A 21,362-nucleotide genomic window follows, 5' to 3' on the forward strand; every position below is an offset into this window, starting at 1 on the left:
GCAAAGGTTGACCTTTCATTTCGATTCTCTAGCCACTCAATCTCAGCCCTGCGATCGACGCCAGGCGGCTCTTCGTGTCCTCAGTGAAACGCTAAAACATGGTAGACATCCACGTCATTTTAAACACGACACAACGACCGTTGAAATCGGCTTGGTAACCTCGTCATGTTGGCAACCAAGACTCGCGGGGTACTAGACTTCAACTTGTCAACAAAACTTCTTGTAAAACCCGGGGTCCCCTCAGGTCTAGTACCCCCGCGAGTCGGACAGAAGTGTTCGGTCTTGTCTTCTCTTTACGTGGCAGAGAACCAGGATTAAAAAAAACCCGCTTAAATAAAGTGAAATCGGTAAAATAACGACACCAGGAGAAAACAACACACGTATGGAATAAGGTAAGCCATTTTTATGTAATATTTTCACTTTTAACTATCTCTATAGATATCTTGTAGAAAATCCCATACAAATCCTTATAATCGATATGCAAATTGTGTTCCTTGTGTGGTTCTCAAAGAGAGCTTGGGCCGCCTGTGGTTCTCTTTGGTTTCGATCAAAATGGCTAATTTGCGATATTCGCAAAGCTCTATATGGCGCGTCATAAAGAGTGCGCAAAATTCTTATTCCATAATTTACTTATTATGTGTAAGTGCTTACACGCCGTAATAGATTAGACTCTAGATAAGGTTCCATATAGGAGAAAATAGCTTTCAACCGCATGTACCTCGCCATTCACAAACTTCAATGCTGGAGGCAAAGTATTTTGAAAAATTTGTAACTCGGTGAAAACTATATTTAGTGCAATCATTTGACCGTTAACGTAATGGTAAAAGGTCGATCTTAGATGCATGAAATAAGAATACGGCTTTACAAGCGTTCGACTTTTGTAGCTAAATTATGGAGGTCGGGGGGGATTGGGTGCTTTTGAGGTCACCTTTAAGAATATCTCGTAAAAGAATCAGACTGGTTCAAAATAAACGTGATATCTGTTCATGGGATATAAGTATCGACTTTCACAGAAGAAAAAAATCATGGAAATTGGTGAAGGTCCGAAATTTGCCTTGTCCGTTCTTAGGAGGACAGCCTCTTAACCTCTAAGTATGACTTCCCCGTCTAGGATTTGAATTCTGCATCTTCAGAGATTACTCTGTACAGTATTTCGAAACAAAACTTAAAAAAAGCGAATTGCTGGAAGCAAGCTTTCAGTTATTTATTCATGAATTCGTGGTAATCCGAAGATTAGGTAAATAGCATAATTCTTCTCTGAATGTGTCCCCTTTCTCGAGAGGAAAAAATATATTCATTCCCTGAGACACTTTTAATGTATTAAGGTCATCAGGAAAGTCCAGCTGTATTCTGCCTATCGACGTCTGCTTAAAAAAAATTAAATAAAGTCAAGCTCGAGTGGCAAGGAATGTTTGCATTGAGTCAACCCGGTTAGAGTCTGCAAGATGATACTGGATTTCTGCATTTTATCTTTTTACTTATATTCTTAGTTTCTAACTTCCTGTTACGTTTATGAACAACAAAACATTGCATCGCTTTTGAAGGTGAAGAAAATATATTTTCTTTGAAAGGTAAAGCTTTTCTTTTTTTCTTTATTGTATTATATTCTTATTAGTTATAAGTGGAGGTCGAATTGACAGTGGAAGAACAACAAAGTTAATCATAATTACACAAACATTGAACAGATGTTCATTAGATTTCTTAAGTCCAAATTGTTTTGCTCTCACCTAACAGTCACTTTCATATTTCCAACTAATAGATTCAAATTGTTGGGATATGTCCTGACTATTTATGTTACGGCAAGAAGCTCGAATTTTCGTATCAAGAGAAAGTGACATAAACCTCAAGCGCAATCATTTGTAAAGGAATCATCTCCTGTATCAAGAGGAGAAAAATGACTTATTCTCTCTTAAAAAGTAAAAAAATTTTATTCATAAATGGTCATCTGCAAAAGTCCAGCTACCGATGGAAGCGTACACCAAAATTGTTTGGGTGGTTTCGAGTTCACAAATGGTAAATTATATCATGGCGTCAATGGTCATTCGCAAAGAACACGTTTGTTGCTGAAATTCATTTGCTTTCATGATTTCACCGCTTTTGTGGTAACTTTTGGAAACGTTTGACAGCTTATAAGAAATAAAGATTGAGGGTTTGATATCCATTATCCTAGTCTACGATCCCGTACAACGTTTTATTCATTTTCAGTATTTTTTCCATTACCGCCTCATAAGATAATCACATTAGGGACCTTAAGTAGTCAGGAAGGAAAAAAAAAGGAACACTTTGATAAGAAAATAAATGAAATGAAATTTTTGTCACGTCCTTGTTGTCGTCGCCGTCGTGGTTGCTTCAGATTGTATTCTGCCAATTAACGTATTCTGCCAATTAACGTCTGCCGAGAAGATTTCGTGTAAATTGTCATTTTCATTTTTAAGCGACAAAATAAAAATGAAAGTCAAGCTCGAGTACAAGGAATGCTCGAGTCATTCACTCAAGTTTGAATCTCCGAGATAATACTTTTCTAATAACTTCATGTTTGCTTAATAATGATAGCTGTTGAACGTTGAAAAAAAGAATGAATGAAATGATACATCCCTTCCAAAGGTGTACCTTTCAAAAGAGAACAAAATATATTTCCTCTGAGAAGGTGAGAAAGGTTTTTTTTTTTACTATTTTTTTTTTTTTCATTATTCTTATAAGTCGTGAGGGAAATTCGAACCCGCAGCGGAAGACCAAAGTACTCTACGTTGGCAAAGTTTCACAGCCTTGTTCTAAATTGACACTCACCTGCCGTATTCACTCATTCACAATTATAATAATAATAATAATAATAATAATAATAATAATAATTAAAAGGCTAAGTTCTGTTACCTAAGTTTACCATCAAGCAGCGGCTCAAACTGTCAAGCAACAATATACAAGCCACAGGAAAAGAATTTAGGTATATTTGTTGCCAGGGAGATTTTTTTCTCCCTTCGTACGTGAGTCCTCCTTTGTTTTTTAATTACTCGCTCGCTGTTTAACCATAGCTGATGTGCGTCAACCGATGAGTTATGGTAATGGTGGGAGAGTACAGTCCAATTCGGTCTGTAAATATACAAGTGACAACAAAATCGGACAACCGCACAACAAAGAACACTCCAAATATTTTAAAGTGAATTACCTCTGGAAAGGTAAGGATAGTTCTGTTAACGGTTTTATGGAGGATGAATTTAAATTGAGATGTTCAGTTCATAGTGTACATTAGGCAAGAAAACAATCAAACAAGCGAAAGGGGAAAAATACATTTATTCCCGGTTAGTGACACACAAATGTGATTAAGACAGCTAAAATAAAATTAGGCAAGGCTGCTGAAGATTGAAAAATGGGACGGCGAAGGTAGCTCGATATATTTTTCATAAGCTAAGTTTTTTTTTAACGAAACAGTACACTACTGCGTGTGAAGAAATTCGCCTTACTTTCCCAAGATTCTGTAAAATTGCCTTAATATTTTTCATTGTTTTAAACAGGAAAAATGCTGCAGGAAATGGAATGTTTCATACTCTTCGCTCTCTTTACCACTCCGGATTGTGTTTCTGTAAATAACCATTGTGGAGCAAATAGCATGGGAGGTATGGCTACTAAGAATTTACGTTGTTAAGGGTATGTCAAAGTCAGCCCTCCATCCGGTTATCCCGTGTGCGATGAGAAATCACCTCCCAGAGTCTATCTACCACAGAAACGGAATGTTAAAAACAGAAGAAGAAAGGAATAATTGTTGGTTGCCTTGGGTACCACACCCGATTAAGGATCATAATATTTCGACGGCATTTACCTATTTAGCATTTTTTAGTATGACTTTCCCCTAGACTAAATTATTTATCTTCTACACTGTAATTGTTTGATATCAGCCCCCACCTATCGTGAGTGATAGAGCATTAGCTTCGACTATTTCTCGTAAAGGAAAAAAGGTCCGAAGAAATAAACTTTTGTGAAAAGGTAAATGACTGACTAGAAAAGGCTTTCAAGTTGAAGGCGAATTGACTGAATGACTCAGTTGCCTCCTTTAAATATGGAAAAGCTTGCCACCCGTTCTGCCTTTGAAGAACGAAGGACATAGCCTGCAGATTATATTTTTCATTGGCTTCTTTATTCCTTCTTCCTCCTTCAGATGATTGTCGAGTGATTGAATTCAAAGAAGGAACAAAAAACAAGATCTTAAAAAATTACGTTATTAGGACAGACCAAGTGCAAGACAAGGATATCTGTGAGTTGAGATGCTATCTTGAACCACACTGCGTGTCTTACAACTACGGTCCGCGGGGAGGTGGGACATTCACATGCGAGCTGAATAACATGACTCACTTACAAGTCTTCGATTTCTTCGAAGACAAAAACGGATTTTTATACACAGAGATTCTTGTAAGTACCTGACATCATTCAGTTTTAAATATAAGAATAAGAAGACTCTGATAAAAAATTTTATTTATTTATTCCTTCCTTCATTCATTAATTGATTATTTTTTAGTGATTTGTTCTATACATCGGTCCATTTCATTCTTACCTTTTCAGAATCCTTGTGAGAGCAATCCGTGTGCTAATCACGCCACATGTCAAGCGGGATTTGGTGACCATGGGTACCGCTGCCTATGTCCTGCTGGATATCAAGGAGTTCAGTGCGAAACAGGTGATAAAGAAAATTTCTCACGATAAAATGATGAGCTCAGATAACAGGCAAAATTATTTTGACTTAAAAGATGGGTAGAACGAGAGAGAGCAAGCAGGCAAAGGAGCGAACATGAAAGAAGAAAAATTGATAAGGCCACTTTTATAGATTTGGACGAAATATCTCATAAAGGAGGGTTCTTAACCTATGATTGCTTTCTTCATAAATTTTGTGTAAGTGTTGATGAATGCACATCGGGAAAATACAATTGTTCCGTAGAGCACAGATGTGTCAATAATTTGGGAGTAAGTGCTCATGTAAACCTGGATTTAACGGCGATGGAAAAACTTGCCAAGGTGAGAATTTTAAACAATGAAAGAGACCGTAACGACGAAAGAAAAACAGGCACAAACATGTAGACCAACAACAATGGTTTTGACAGTGGTCTTACATATCGAAAAAAAAGATCCGTACATGTATTATCTGGTCAGCTGCCAGAGATTGTTAAAAAAACGTCGATGAAAAAACTCTGTTATTGATAAGGAGTTAAATGCTTTTCATCAAACATGCACGTAAAGCTCGTTTTGCTCTCTTCCAGATATCGACGAATGCAATGGTGATAACTTGCCTTGTGACGTAAAGAGAGGTATCTAATACCGCAGTTCAAATAATATGAACTTCATATATTTCATTGTATCTGATTTATCCCTTTCACGGGTTTATTACGAATCAACTTAACGGCCTGCTCCCAGTTGGCTTGTTAGCTCAATTGGTAGAGCGCTGCACTAGTATCGCAGAGGTCAGTGGTTCGAGTCCCGTACAGGCCTGATTTTTTTCAGGTCTGATTTTCGTTATTGCTTAAATAGCGCTTTCTACTGCGAGGATCGTGCATCATACGTAAATACTAGAACTTATTTAGGTAACGTACGTACCCTCAGGTCATAGTTTACCTTACCTCACCTTTCCTTCCCTAGTCATGCCTTCCCTTTCTCGTTATAGTGAAAGGGGCGTTCATCTGGTCAAAAGAAATGCAATTAGGACACCTTTCACGCCCATTGATATTTGTCAAAAAGTCCCTTCCGGAGAAAATGGAACGTTCTGTTTTAATTGTTATAGGAAAGTTTTTCAATTTTAAGAGGACTTTTTTTTATCTTACCCCCTAACACAATTTTTAAAACCTACCAATTTTCTTACCAGACAACTGGAAAAAGATTAACATCAGTCCTGTCTGTTTTGGGACAAAACATGACGACTACGGATCCTTTGAAATCCGGGAAGCTGGTAAAATCTTCACATTTAAACTTGTACACACAAGTGGCTCCGTGACATGCAGCTACAGAAACTTTAATGGAACAAAGTGGGGATGCTCAATTCCATTTTACGGTAACGATAACTTAATGACGGTGATAACTTACAGCAACAAAAGTGTTCTTCCACTTGCTGAGTTCGTGAAAAGCAACAAACAGTATCTTTACCAACTCAGCGATACTGATGTGAACTCTCCCACGCTTGTGTTCAACCTGCTCCCCACCCCACTGGTCGTATCGGTCGGACAGCAGTTCCAAGTATGGTATGGACAAGACTTGGCTGATTTTAGCGAGGAGAATAATGCTGGCAAGACATGCACAGACGTTCATGCTTTGTACCCTTCAAATTGATTTTATTCTGAGATTAAATCTAGATTTATCAAACTCCGAAAAACGAGATGGACATTATAAATGTTCCTCATATATCACCGGGGTGTAAGAAAGACACTAAGTAAATTAGACGTGAGATAACTAAACTTGAAACTGCATCGGTTAAGGGTCTTTTATGGTTTGTCGAAAAGTATTTGAAATCTCAAAGTTATTGATTATACCATAATATTTCTGGTGTCTACGGATTTCCTATTTTAGTTAGATAACTAGCTTTGGCAGAGACCTGAGGGCGATCGACCTCGTAGTACAACCCTTTAACATTGACTCACAAAAATATCTCGTATCTTGCTGATCCATTTATAAAGCATGATTAGATTGAAGAGTGAAGTACGATATACAGATCATTAAAATGTAGTGCTTTTATTTCTTAAATGCTGTGGTAAACATTCAATATAGTATATCTCTCACTATTATTTGTAGTAAATGGTCAATTCAAACAAAGATACGCGCATATACCAAAATGTTGAATATAATAGTCTTTTAAGTTCTCCTGAGCATGCTTGAAACGGTGTCAAAAAGTGACTTTGTTGAGAATATACCGAAAAGTTTTCAAAACTTGCTCACCATCGGCTCAGACAATAACATCACACATCATCTCACTGGGAAGCCTTAGTAGGGGACGAACAGACTGTCAGTAGGCGTCTGATTAACAACTATTTACCTCAGTCTCGGTGGTTAATGGTGGCTATTTACCGAGCCGTGAAGCGGCGAGGTAAATATCCACCGCTAACCACCGACACTGAGGTGAATAGTTGTTTTAGTATAGACTAAAACAGTGTGGTAATATACACCACCGTCGTTAATTTGAGTGATTTCTTCGCTTGTTACGGATGCAAACCGGGTCGCCTCCGAGTTGCTCGGAGGTAAATAGCAAAGGATATTCGGAGTTTGACTAGCCAATCAGAGCGCGCCTTCAACGCTATCCATTATTTTAGTATATACTAAAATATTTTATTTACTTCAGCTAAGTGAGTGACCTGAAAGATTATTTATAAGCTAAATATTATGCACGAAATCATTTAAATGCCAGATCACTTTCACAGAATCAACCAATAAAATCACGAGAAACGATGACTCCAACACAATGGAAATATACCAGTCAGTGCTCAGGAACAAAGCAATCGAAGGTGATGGATGATTTAAATGGAATTCTAGAAGTATAAAATGTTTAATATATCAGGCAATTATAAATCCTAAGTAGACCAAGGAGCCAGACGTTTTTGTTTGTCGTAATGCCGTCCTCCATAGGCTAAGTTACGTTGTTCACCGAACCAGAAAGTACAATTTAGCATTTTTCTAGCCTGTTCGGTAAATTCTAGTGGTCTAATAACGTTCAGTTCAGTAGAACAGCATGCATTTAATTGCCAAGAAGGAGATTTAAAGATATCTATGTAGTCATATTACCAATATGCATAACGTGAGTTAACCTTTGTAAATAATTATATAATAATTCGATATGTAATAGAAATTACCAGAGTCAATATTGGGTAGATACTCCATTTTTTTTTCTGACATTATCCTTCATTGAACAGATAATAATGTTGATCTAGTTGATGAATTTTAATGACCTAACATCAAAAAACACTTGTTGGCTTGAATCATCTGGGTAGAGAGTGTGCTGTAATTGAACGTAGTTTTACTAGAATTAAGAAACCTTCTTCCCCATGTAAAAAACCCCAACAAAACAAAGAACCGACCACACGTTTCAATTCTTGTTTTTTCTTCAGTGCTTGACAGCCTTATTAGAGCGTAGAGATTAGACATTAATTAATCTCACGATTGAAAGATTATCTAGGTGTTACAGCAGGATTAGATATCTTGTTTTCACATGACCGCCATTTTGGGAATTCTAGCAGGACTGGAAAAAGACGTACTTTACCGGTCTCTCATGAACTCAGAATTATGATTCCATTGTTTGCGATGAGAATTGATTATCTTCGATGAATAAATTCGTTTAAGCAATACACGTGCCGATTAAATTCAACTTTGCGTCATATGCATTGTATTTATGATCCTGACTTATGCTTTTCAAAATTCTAAAATCTTTAGTCATGTGTTATAGTACCTACTTTTAAATTGAATTTTAATTTATGCGGAATACTTGTAAATTAGTTGGTGTGTCATGCCATTATGTAATGTTACAACTAAAGAGTTAGGCGTACGACACAATAAACTTGTTTTGTATTGTTATATGACATGTATAAAAAAAATAACAGAACTATTTGGAAGCACGTTTCAAATAATTTTTACAGCATGAATTTCTAGTGACCATATATAAATGGCTTGTCGTCCAGTTAACTCTCGCCAAACCCATCGCCTTCTGCTCATTACAAAGCAATGGTTTTCAACTCAGCATTATTTCAAATATCTCAATTTTAGTTTTTTTTTAATCTAGTTTTAGCACAAACTTATCCTGGAATCTATAAGAATGGAACACGGCGAAGGATTTTCATTCGCTCTCGTACAGTATGTCATCATTTGTTTCTTACGTGAAGTATTTATGCCCGAATCAGACTGAACGTAGTTTTATACAAATGATATCATTATTATCCGTGACCCGTGAAAAGCTATCTTTATGCGTAGAAATTTTAGAGGAAGAATCAGCACCACACCTTTCTGAAAATGGTTGTAAAGTTCCTCTTATTTGACACCTTTTTGGCTAGTGCGTACCTCAGTTACAGCTGATGACGACTAGCTTTGCGTTTAGGCTTACTTTCCACCATGGTTTCACCGAGTCGCGTTAGCGAAATATCGTTTATCGATTAGAAAAGGATGATTGATTAAGTTTTGTCTATTGGATACACCGTTACTTCCTCTAAAGATATCGAAAACTGAAGGCAGAGAGTCGAGTTAATCTTCAGCTGCCTTGACTGAACTTTCAGAGTTCGGTTTTTAGTCAAATTGAAATGAGTACAAAGAATGAATCAATAGGCTTAAATTAGAAGTACTCTCACACTGTACGCGAATCCTTTTTAATATTGCAAGAAAGTGAGAGAGAGAATAAAAAGAAGGCAGTCTTAAGAGTCAGTTCTTAGAACAAACAACATATATCAACCAAAAAATATAGAAAGTATCATCAAGCAGATTTGCTTTAATTAATAAATAATTACTTTGTATAATTGACGTTAGTTTTACTTCATAATGTAGGGAACAATCCTCGCGTTTCCTTCATATCAATGAAACCCAAAATCATGCTAAACCAACATCGAATCCTGTGCAAAATATTCGATAAAGAAAGGCAAGAGTAATTATGTTAAAAGTCTTCTTGCATCACATAAATATGATGTCATGCTCTATCTACAAACTCCATATTTTGCACAATTTCGCTCCCTTCAAAATCAACAGCAAATAATTATGCAAGACTTAAACGTCTGAATTATGATCAACTCAAAGAATGAAATATTTCTTATTCAATCAAATTCTTTGTCTTCTCTTCACTTGCGTATGGAAGCTTGTTGAAGTGATGTTTGTATTAAACAAGAGATAATACTTTTCTAATAACTTCATGTTTGCTTAATAATGATAGCTGTTGAACGTTGAAAAAAAAAAGAATGAATGAAATGATACATCCCTTCGAAGGTGTACCTTTCACAAGAGAATATATTTCCTCTGAGAAGGTGAGAAAGGCTTTTTTTCTAATTTTCTTCTTTTTATTATTCTTATAAGTCGTGAGGGAAATTCGAACTCGCAGCGGAAGACCAAAGTACTCTACGTTGGCAAAGTTTCACAGCCTTGTTCTAAATTGACACTCACCTGCCGTATTCACTCTTTCGCAATTATAATAATAATAATAATAAAACGCTAAGTTCTGTTCCCTAAGTTTACCATCAAGCAGCGACTCAAACTGTCAAGCAACAATATACAAGCCACAGGAAAGGAATTTAGGTACATTTGTTGCCAGGGAGATTTTTTTTCTCTCTTCGTACGTGGGTCCTCCTTTGTTTTTTAATTACTCGCTCGCTGTTTAACCATAGCTGATGTGCGTCAACAGATGAGTTATGGTAATGGTGGGAGAGTACAGTCCAATTCGGTTAGCAAATATACGAGTGATAACAAAATCGAACAACCGCACAACAAAGAACACCCCAAATATTTTAAAGTGAATTACCTCTTGAAAAGTAAGGATAGTTCTGTTAACGGTTTTATGGAGGGTGAATTTAAATTGAGATGTTCAGTTCGTAGTGTGCATTAGGCAAGAAAACAATCAAACAAGCGAAAGTGGAAAAATACATCCATTTATTCCCGGTTAGTGACGCACAAATGTCATTCAAGATAACTAAAATAAAATTTGGCCAGGCTGCTGAGGATTGAAAAATGGGACGACGAAGGTAGCCAGATATATTTTTCAAAAGATAAGTTTTTTTTAACGAAACAGTACACCACTGCGTGTGAAGAAATTCGCCTTACTTCCCAAGATTCAGTAAAATTGCCTTAATATTTTTCATTGTTTTAAACAGGAAAAATGCTGCAGGAAATGGAATGTTTCATACTCTTCGCTCTCTTTACCAGTCCGGATTGTGTTTCTCTAAGTAACCAGCGTGGAGCAAATAGCATGGAAGGTACGGCTCCTAAGAATTTACGTTGTTAAGGGTATATCAAAGTCAGCCCTCCATCCGGTTATGCAGTGTGCGATGAGAAATCACCTCCCAGAGTTTATCTACCACAGAAACGCAATGTTAAAAACAGAAGAAGAAAGGAATAATTGTTGGTTGCCTTGGGTACCACAACCGATTCAGGATCGTAATATTTCGACGGCATTTACCTATTTAGCATTTTTTAGTATGACTTTCCCCAGACTAAATTATTTATCTTCTACACTGTAATTGTTTGATATCAGCCCCCACCTATCGTGAGTGATAGAGCATTAGCTTCGACTATTTCTCGTAAAGGAAAAAAGGTCCGAAGAAATAAACTTTTGTGAAAAGGTAAATGACTGACTAGAAAAGGCTTTCACGTTGAAGGCGAATTGACTGAATGACTCAGTTGCCTATAAATATGGAAAAGCTTGCCATCTGTTCTGCTTTGAAGAACGAAGGACATAGCCTGCAGATTATATTTTTCATTGCCTTCTTTATTCCTTCTTCCTCCCTCAGATGATTGTCGAGTGATTGAATTCAAAGAAGGAACAAAAAACAAGATCTTAAAAAATTACGTTATTAGGACAGACCAAGTGCAAGACAAGAATATCTGTGAGTTGAGATGCTATCTTGAACCACACTGCGTGTCTTACAACTACGGTCCGCGGGGAGGTGGGACATTCACATGCGAGCTTAATAGCATGACTCACTTACAAGTCTCCGATTCCTTCGAAGACAAAAACGGATTTTTATACACAGAGATTTTTGTAAGTACCTGACATAATTCAGTTTTAAATTTAAGAATTAATAAGGAAACTCTGATAAAGTGTTATTTATCTATTCCATCAATCATTTATTAATTGATTATTTTAATATTGATTCGTTCTATACATTGGTCCATTTTATTCTTACCTTTTCAGAATCCTTGTGAGAGCAATCCGTGTGCTAATCACGCCACATGTCAAGCGGGATTTGGTGACTATGGGTACCGCTGCCTATGTCCTGCTGGATATCAAGGAGTTCAGTGCGAAACAGTTGATAAAGAAAATTTCTCACGATAAAATGATGAGCTCAGATAACAGGCAAAATTATTTTGACTTAAAAGATGGGTAGAAGGAGAGAGAGCAAGCAGGCTAAGGAGCGAGCATGAAAGAAGAAACATTTATAAGGCCACTTTTATAGATTTGGACGAAATATCTCATAAAGGAGGGTTCTTAACCTATGATTGTTTTATTCTTAAATTTTGTGTAAATGTTGATGAATGGACATCGGAAAAATACAATTGTTCCGTAGAACACAGATGTGTCAATAATTTGGGAGTAAGTGCTCATGTAAACCTGGATTTAATGGCGATAGAGAAACTTGCCAAGGTGAGAATTTTAAACAATGAAAGAGACAGTAGCGACGAAAGAAAAACAGGCACACACATGTAGACCAGCAACAATGGTTTTGACAGTTGGTCTTACATATCGAAAAAAAGGTCAGTACATGTATTATCTGCTGGTCAGCTGCCAGAGATTGTTAAAAAACGTCGATGAAAAAACTCTGTTATTGATAAGGAGTTAAATGCTTTTCATCAAACATGCACGTAAAGCTCGTTTTGCTCTCTTCCAGATATCGACGAGTGCAATGGTGATAACTTGCCTTGTGACGTAAATACGCACTGTGCAAACACTTATGGCTCTTTCACATGTACGTGCAAACAGGGATACACTGGAAATGGGCTCATTTGTACAGGTTTGATTAATGAAGAGCTGGCTTCGCTTTCCTTAGATTATTCCTTTTCCCAATTATCCGGGTATGGGGCCACTAACGATAGCTTCCCTGCGAACTCGACTTTTTGCCATACATTTTAATTCATTTCAAGAAATGTCTATGTCTTCATGATTATTATTTCTTCTGAATTGGCATGGATTTGATTCTTCTCCTGGCCCCCTGATGATTCAAAACTTTGTCCTGTCAGGTGAGTTTTTCCAAGCTTTCCTCATGGTAAGGGCAATGCAGTTCCATTTCGTTACCCTGATGTAATACCCAATTATCAAAACTGGTGCGTCACCGCAATGGCTGTTCCACTGAGAAACTATTGACTCCCAGACTCAGGCAGATGATCCTATGCCTGCGTTTGGAAGGGGCCTGAAGATTCGAAAGGGTGAAATACGTTTCGACCGGATAAACATTGAAAAAAAAAATCATGATAAAGAAGCGATGGTAAAAAACTTGAGTGAAAATGTGTGGGTGATAAATGAGCTTAATCAATCTTAGATGTTGACGAATGCCCATTGGAGAAACATGATTGTTCCTATCTTCTTCGTAGCTTGCCTAAAGAGTGCCTTGAGTCTTACCTTTTTTCTTTTCGTCTACATTCTTTTAAGATATCGATGAGTGTAAAGATGGCAGCCACGAGTGTCACTTTGCTGCCGATTGTGCAAACATCGCTGGATCATTTGACTGCAGTTGTAAGTCTGGACACCTTGGAGACGGACGGCACTTTTGCTCAGGTACATCCTATCTCTAACTAAATACTAGAACTTATTTAGGTAACGTATGTATCCTCAGGTCATAGTTTACCTTACCTCACCTTTCCTTCCTTAGTCATGCCTTACCTTTCTCGTTATAGTGAAAGAGGCGTTCATCTGGTCACAAGAAATGCAATTATGACACCTTTCACGCCCACTGATATTTGTCAAAAAGTCCCTTCCGGAGAAAATGGAATATTCTGTTTTAATTGTTATAGAAAATTTTTTCAATTTTAAGAGGACTTTTTTTGGATCTTACCACCTAACACAATTTTTATAACCTATCAATTTTCTTACCAGACAACTGGAAAAAGATTAACATCAGTCCTGTCTGTTTTGGGACAAAACATGACGACTACGGATCCTTTGAAATCCGGAAAGCTGGTAAAATCTTCACATTTAAACTTGTACACATAAATGGCTCCGTGACATGCTACTACGGAAACTTTAATCCAACAAAGTGGGGATGCTCAATTCCTTATTACGGTAACGATAACTTAATGACGGTGATAACTTACAGCAACAAAAGTGTTCTTCCACTTCCTGAGTTCGTGAAAAGCAACAAAGAGTATTTTTACCAACTTAGCGGTGCTGATGTCAACTCTCCCACGCTTGTGTTCAACCTGCTCCCCACCCCACTGGTCGTATCGGTCGGACAGCAGTTCCAAGTATGGTATGGACAAGACTTGGCTAATTTTACCGAGGAGAATAATGATGGCAAGACATGCACAGACGTTCATGCTTTGTACCCTTCAAATTGATTTCATTCTGAGATTAAATCTAGATTTATAAAACTCCGAAAAACGAGATGGACATTATAAATGTACCTCACATATCACCGGGGTGTAAGAAAGACACTAAGTAAATTAGACGTGAGATAACTAAACTTGAAACTGCATCGGTTAAGGGTCTTTTATGGTTTGTCGAAAAGTATTTGAAATCTCAAAGTTATTGATTATACCATAATATTTCTGGTGTCTACGGATTTCCTATTTTAGTTAGATAACTAGCTTTGGCAGAGACCTGAGGGCGATCGACCGCGTAGTACAACCCTTTAACATTGACTCAGAAAAATATCTCGTATCTTACTGGTCCATTTATAAAGCATGATTAGATTGAAGAATGAAGTACGATGTACAGATCATTAAATTGTAGTGCTTTTATTTCTTAAATGCTGTGGTAAACATTCAATATAGTATATCTCTCACTATTTTTGCAGGAAATGGTCAATTCAAACAAAGATACGCGCATATACCAAAATGTTGAATAGTCTTTTAAGTTCTCCTGAGCATGCTTGAAATGGTGTCAAAAAGTGTCTTTGTTGAGAATATACCGAAAAGTTTTCAAAACTTGCTCACCATCGGCTCAGACAATAACATCACAGATCATCTCACTGGGAAGCCTTAGTAGGGGACGAACAGACTGTCAGTTGGCGTCTGATTAACAACTAATCACCGAAGTGGAGGTGGTTAGTGGTGGCTATTTACCGAGCCGTGAAGCGGCGAGGTAAATATCCACCGCTAACCAGCGACACTGAGGTGAATAGTTGTTTTAGTATATACTAAAACAGTGAGGTAATATACACCACCGTCGTTAATTTGAGTGATTTCTTCGCTTGTCACGGATGCAAACCGGGCCGCCTCCGAGTTGCTCGGAGGTAAATAGCAAAGGATATTCGGAGTTTGACTAGCCAATCAGAGCGCGCCTTCAACGCTATCCATTATTTTAGTATATACTAAAATATTTTATTTACTTCAGCTAAGTGAGTGACCTGAAAGATTATTTATAAGCTAAATATTATGCACTAAATCTTTTAAATGCCAGATCACTTTCACAGAATCAACCAATAAAATCACGAGAAACGATGACTCCAACACAATGCAAATATACCAGTCAGTGCTCAGGACCAAAGAAATCGAAGATGATGGATGATTTAAATGGAATTCTAGTAGTATAACTGAAATGTTTAATATATCAGGCAATTATAAATCCTAAGTAGACCAAGGAGCCAGACGTTTTTGTTTGTCGTAATGCCGTCCTCCATAGGCTAAGTTACGTTGTTCACCGAACCAGAAAGTACAATTTAGTATTTTTCTAGCCTGTTCGGTAAATTCTAGTAGTCAAATAACGTTCAGTTCAGTAGAACAGCATGCATTTCATTGCAAATAAGGAGATTTAAAGATTTCCATGTAGTCTTATTACCAATATGCATAACGTGAGTTAACCTTTGTAAATAATCATATAATAATTCGATATGTAATAGAAATTACCAGAGTCAATATTGGGTAGATACTCCATTTTTTTTTTTCGAGAAGCCTACATTATCCTTCAATGACCAGAGAATAATGTCGATCTATTCGATTAATTTGAATGACCTAACATCAAAATACACTTGTTGGCTTGAATCATCTGTGTAGAGTGTGTGCTGTAACTGAAAGTAGTTTTACTAGAATTAAGAAACTTTCTTCCCCATGTAAAAAACCCCAACAAAACGAAGAGCCGACCGCACGTTTCAATTCTTGTATTTTCTTCAGTGCTTGACCGCCTTATTAGATCTTATTAATCAATCAATCAATCAATTTAATTAACGTGGTCAGAACGCTTAGCTAAAAGCTAGTTTACAGGTACGCCACGAAATAAAAGGAGAAAAGGAAATTATAAAGCCTTGTAAAGGTATATAAATTTCAATAAATTAAGAATTAAGAACTAGCTAATATTAAAATATAATAATTTAATAATGTAGTCACCGAGTTGACTATATAAAATTTAAAATGTAATCATTAAAAACAGGAAATATAATTAAAGATAGATCCTCACCGCGCTAGAGTCCCGTGAGATCTAATGTTTTTAAGTAACTTTTAAAAGTAGTAAATGTTTGTATCTTTCGAGACTCGTCCGGTAAAGCGTTCCATAGTTTCGATGCAGCATATCTCCATGATCTTAACCTGAAGGTTGTTGATTTTACTTTTGGGAGGTCCAGTATTGTGGTGCCCCTAAGATCGTAAGTGGAGCACCTAACTGTTATAAGATCACGTAAGCTTTTTGGTCCTGCATCACTTGTTAATATCTTAAAGACAGTGGACAAAATTTTCGCTAATCGCTGTTCACGAAGACTTGAGAGACCGATACGCTTACAAAGTTCCTCATAAGGCGAGGACTTATCTCTAAAAACAAAACGGAGCGCACGTTTGTTCACCAACTCTAACTTGTCAGCTGACTTCTTGTTACAGAAGTGCCACGTTTCGGAGCAGTAATTGAAGTGTGGTAAAATGAAGGCTTTGTAAAGATCCCTTCTAGTCTCAAAAGACAACATTTTCTGCATCCTTTTATAGATTAGACATTAATTAATCTCACGATTGAAAGATTATCTAGGTGTTACAGCAGGATTAGATATCTTGTTTTCACATGACCGCTATTTTGGGAATTCTAGCAGGACTGGAAAAAGACGTACTTTTACCGGTCTCTCATGAACTCAGAATTATGATTCCATTGTTTGCGATGAGAATTGATTATCTTCGATGAATAAACTCGTTTGAGCAATACACGTGCCGATTAAATTCAAATTTGCCTCATATGCATTGTATTTATGATCCTGACTTATGCTTTTCAAAATTCTAAAATCTTTAGTCATGAATTATAGTACCTACTTTTAAATTGAATTTTAATTTATGCGGAATACTTGTAAATTAGCTGGTTTGTCATGCCATTATGTAATGTTATAACTAAATAGTTAGGCGTATGACACAATGAACTTGTTTGTATTGTTATATGACATGTATAAAAAAAATAACATAACCATTTGGAGGCACGTTTCAAATAATTTTTAAAGCATGAATTTCTAGTGACCATATTTAAATGGCTTGTCGTCCAGTTAACTCTCGCCAAACCCATCCCCTTCTGCTCATTACAAAGCAATGGTTTTCAACTCAGCATTATTTCAAATATCTCTATTTTAGTTTTTTTTTTGTATCTAGTTTTAGTACAAAGTTATCCTGGAATTTATAAGAATGGAACACAGCGAAGTATTTTCATTAGCTCTCGTACAGTATGTCATCATTTGTTTCTTATGTGAAGTATTTATGCCTGAATCAGACTGAACGTAGTTTTGTACAAATGATATAATTATTATCCGTGACCCGTGAAAAGCTATCTTTATGCGTAGAAATTTTAGAGGAAGAATCGGCGCCACACCTTTCTGAAAACACAGGCGGCCCAAGCTCTCTTTGAGAACCACACAAGGAACACAATTTGCATATTTATAAGGATTTGTATGGGATTTTCTACAAGACATCCACAGAGATAGTTAAAAGTAAAGATATTAAATAAAAATGGCTCACCTTGTTCCATACGTGTGTTGTTTGCTCCTGGTGTCATTATTTTACCGATTTCACTTGATTTAAGCGGTTTTTTTTAATCCTGGTTTTCTACTACATAAAGAGAAGACAAGGCCGAACACTTCTTTCCGGACAGCCTGCCGAACGAAGTAAAAAATCCTAAGCTAAAATGTACCCACGGCCACAAATCCACCGCAGAATTCAAGGGCAAAGGTTGATCTTTCATTTCAATTCTCTAGCCACACAATTTCATCCCGGCGATCGGCGCCAGGCGGCTCTTCGTGTCCTCAGTGAAACGCTAAAACGATGGTAGACGTCCGAGTACATTTCAACCACGACACAACGACCGTTGGAATCGGCTTGGTAACCTCGTCATGTTGGCAAGCCAAGACTCGCGGGGGTACTAGACCTCAACTTGTCAACAAAACTTCTTCTACAACCGCGCAGCATCTTGTTTACAAAATTCAAAGTATAAAAATCGTATAGAACGGTTTTGCGAAATGGCTCCGAAAAAACGTAACGTCAACGGCGAAAGCTCTACAGAAACCGAGGAGATACATTCATTTTTTATAAGCCATAAAATGAATGAACAGTTGACGCAACGCCGCGATCATACGCTTGACAAGCAATGCCGCTCGAACATATCACACCGATCTTCTTTCCCACACATTTCGCCTTTCCAATGAATGCTTTTCCGACCTCGCTTTTACCAACGCCAGCCTGGCCAGTAATCAATAAATTGTGACCTTTAAACGCAAAGTCCACTATTTGACTCTGGTCCACATTCAACTTTACCCTGAAGTATTAACTCAAAATACAACATCACCTCGTGATCGCTTGTAATGAAGAAACTACAACATGCGAATATATTGGAAAACTTGAAATTTTTAAGAGCGGGAGACATCCATCGATCCATCCATACACACATACATACATACATACATACATACATACATACATACATACATACATACATGAGAAAAAAAAAACAACGTAAACCCTGAATTCAAATACTTACATGATTGAAAAGAAATAACAAGTTGACCAGCTACATTTCTTCCTGGGTTTCCTCCGAGTTTTGCAAAAATTTCGCACGTGCAAACAAGATGCTGCGCGGTTTTGATTGGGTGCTTGAGACAATGGTACATTTTAGGTTCGACCTGAGGGGACCCCGGGTTGTAGAAGAAGTTTTTGTTGACAAGTTGAGGTCTAGTACCCCCGCGAGTCTTGGTTTGCCAACATGACGAGGTTACCAAGCCGATTCCAACGGTCGTTGTGTCGTGGTTGAAATGTACTCGGACGTCTACCATCGTTTTAGCGTTTCACTGAGGACACGAAGAGCCGCCTGGCGCCGATCGCCGGGATGAAATTGTGTGGCTAGAGAATTGAAATGAAAGATCAACCTTTGCCCTTGAATTCTGCGGTGGATTTGTGGCCGTGGGTACATTTTAGCTTAGGATTTTTTACTTCGTTCGGCAGGCTGTCCGGAAAGAAGTGTTCGGCCTTGTCTTCTCTTTATGTAGTAGAAAACCAGGATTAAAAAAAACCGCTTAAATCAAGTGAAATCGGTAAAATAATGACACCAGGAGCAAACAACACACGTATGGAACAAGGTGAGCCATTTTTATTTAATATCTTCACTTTTAACTATCTCTGTGGATACCTTGTAGAAAATCCCATACAAATCCTTATAAATATGCAAATTGTGTACCTTGTGTGGTTTTCAAAGAGAGCTTGGGCCGCCTGTGCTGAAAATAGTTGTAAAGTGCCTCCTACTTGACGCCTTTTTGGCTAGTGACGACTTGCTTTGCATTCAGGCTTACTTCCCACCATGATTTCATCGAGTCGCGTTAGCGAAATATCGTTTATCGATTAGAAAAGGATGATTGATTAAGTTTGGTCTCTGGGATACACCGTTACTTCCTCTGAAAATATCGAAAACTGAAGGCAGAGAGTCGTATTAATGTTCAGCTGCCTTGACTGAACTTACAGAGTTCGCTTTTTACTCAAATTGAAATGAGTACAAAGAATGAATCAATAGGCTTAAATTAGATGTCCTCCCACACTGTTAGCGAATCCTTTTTAATATTGCAAGGAAGTGAGAGAGAGAATAAAAAAAGCAGTCATAAGAGTCAGTTCTTTGAACAAACAACATATATCAACCAAAAAATATAGAAAGTATCGTCAATCAGATTTGCTTTAATAAATAATTACTCAGTCTAATTGACGTTAGTTTTACTTCATAATATAGGAAATAATTCTCGCGTTTCCTGCATATCTATAAAATCCAAAATCATTCTAAACCAACATCGAATCGTATGTAAAATATTCGTTAAAAAAAAGGCAAGATTAATGATAAAAGGCTTCTTGCATAACACAAATATGATGTCATGCTCTACCTACAAACTCCATCTTTTGCAACGAGTTCGGTCCCTTCAAAATCAACAGCAAATAATTTTGCAAGACTTAAACGTCTGAATTATGATCAACTAAAAAAATGAAATCCCTCTTATTAATCAAATTTTTTGTCTTCTCTTCACTTGCTTATGGAAGCTTGTTGAAGTGTTGTTTGTATTAAACTGACATTTTTTTATTCTACTCTGGTTTAAAGATTTAACCCGGCGAAATTACAATTCATCGACCCGTTGAGTCGATGAATTGTAATTTCGGTTACATTCATGAAATCTTTGAACCAGAGTAGCATTAAAGCATGCCTGATTGTTCACCTGGTTGCTGTGTGAGCTTAGATATAACTGACATTTTTTTGTTCCATTTTGTCAACCTTTCATGTGTTTTAGGTACGAATTTGATGATTTTTGAGGATATCGCATGGATTTTAAAGTAAATTGAACGGGGGTCAGTCATCGCTAATTAACAATTGGTTCATGCTTTAGCGTGCACTATCGAGTTATGGAGCACGCGGGAAGTTTGGAGAGCACGAAAGAAGCGTAAGAGTTGCCCGAGGCGATAGCCGAGGGAAACTCTAGCTTCTTGAGTGCTCTCCAAACTTCCCACGTGCTCCATAACTCGATAGTGCACAGCTGAAAGCATGAACCAATTGTTTTAGAACATAGCCGGTGGAATTGTGCATCAAATCCGACGCGAAAAACGGAAAACAATATCAGTTGAAGCGAATCGTGACGGCGCTGTATCCGAGTCTCCTTTTCCTTTGTTTTTCTCTCTTTCTGCCTCATTTAAGAGCTCTAGTCTAAGGGAAAAGGTCGAAACATTGTCTTCGTTTCCGGACTAGTAGGCCGAGTTTCTGTTTGTATCCATTATTGTCGCGAAATATATTATTTTTCCCCGCGCTAACAATGGCCGCTCGCGCGAAAAAAAAAGTTCTGGCGAAGCCGGATTTGCTGACGCTATCAGCGTGCACTATCGGGATTTTGAGCACGCTCACGTATAATGAATTTAATTGCGCAACTCTGCTAGCTATGTTCTAACAGATTATAAAAGGGGGGGGGGCTGCAGAAAAGGACTTTGAATAAATAAGGATCATCAGAATATTAAAGAGCCTTAGGGAATCAGGTAAACGACCTGAGTCTCCTCCCCCCCATCCTCTCCCTAAATAATAAAATTCGTCACGAGTG

The 21,362-nt window shown here is 37.4% G+C and overlaps 1 protein-coding gene and 1 pseudogene across 1 annotated transcript; both read left to right on the top strand.

Moving 5' to 3' along the window:
- The first annotated feature begins 3,046 nt into the window (after positions 1 to 3,046).
- On the top strand, positions 3,047 to 8,046 carry LOC148730383 (uncharacterized; annotated as a pseudogene).
- A 2,693-nt stretch (positions 8,047 to 10,739) lies between these two features.
- Positions 10,740 to 16,291, top strand: LOC148730384 (uncharacterized). Its single transcript, XM_088762327.1, has 6 exons — positions 10,740 to 10,901; positions 11,436 to 11,686; positions 11,840 to 11,953; position 12,129; positions 13,292 to 13,417; positions 13,736 to 16,291. Exons 1-6 carry the CDS (start codon positions 10,805 to 10,807, stop codon positions 14,194 to 14,196), a joined length of 1,050 nt encoding a protein of 349 aa, XP_088618453.1. The 5' UTR covers positions 10,740 to 10,804; the 3' UTR covers positions 14,197 to 16,291.
- The last annotated feature ends 5,071 nt before the right edge of the window (positions 16,292 to 21,362 follow it).

This window comes from Stylophora pistillata, chromosome 5 (genome assembly GCF_964205215.1).
Source record: "Stylophora pistillata chromosome 5, jaStyPist1.2, whole genome shotgun sequence".
Taxonomy (NCBI): domain Eukaryota; kingdom Metazoa; phylum Cnidaria; class Anthozoa; order Scleractinia; family Pocilloporidae; genus Stylophora; species Stylophora pistillata.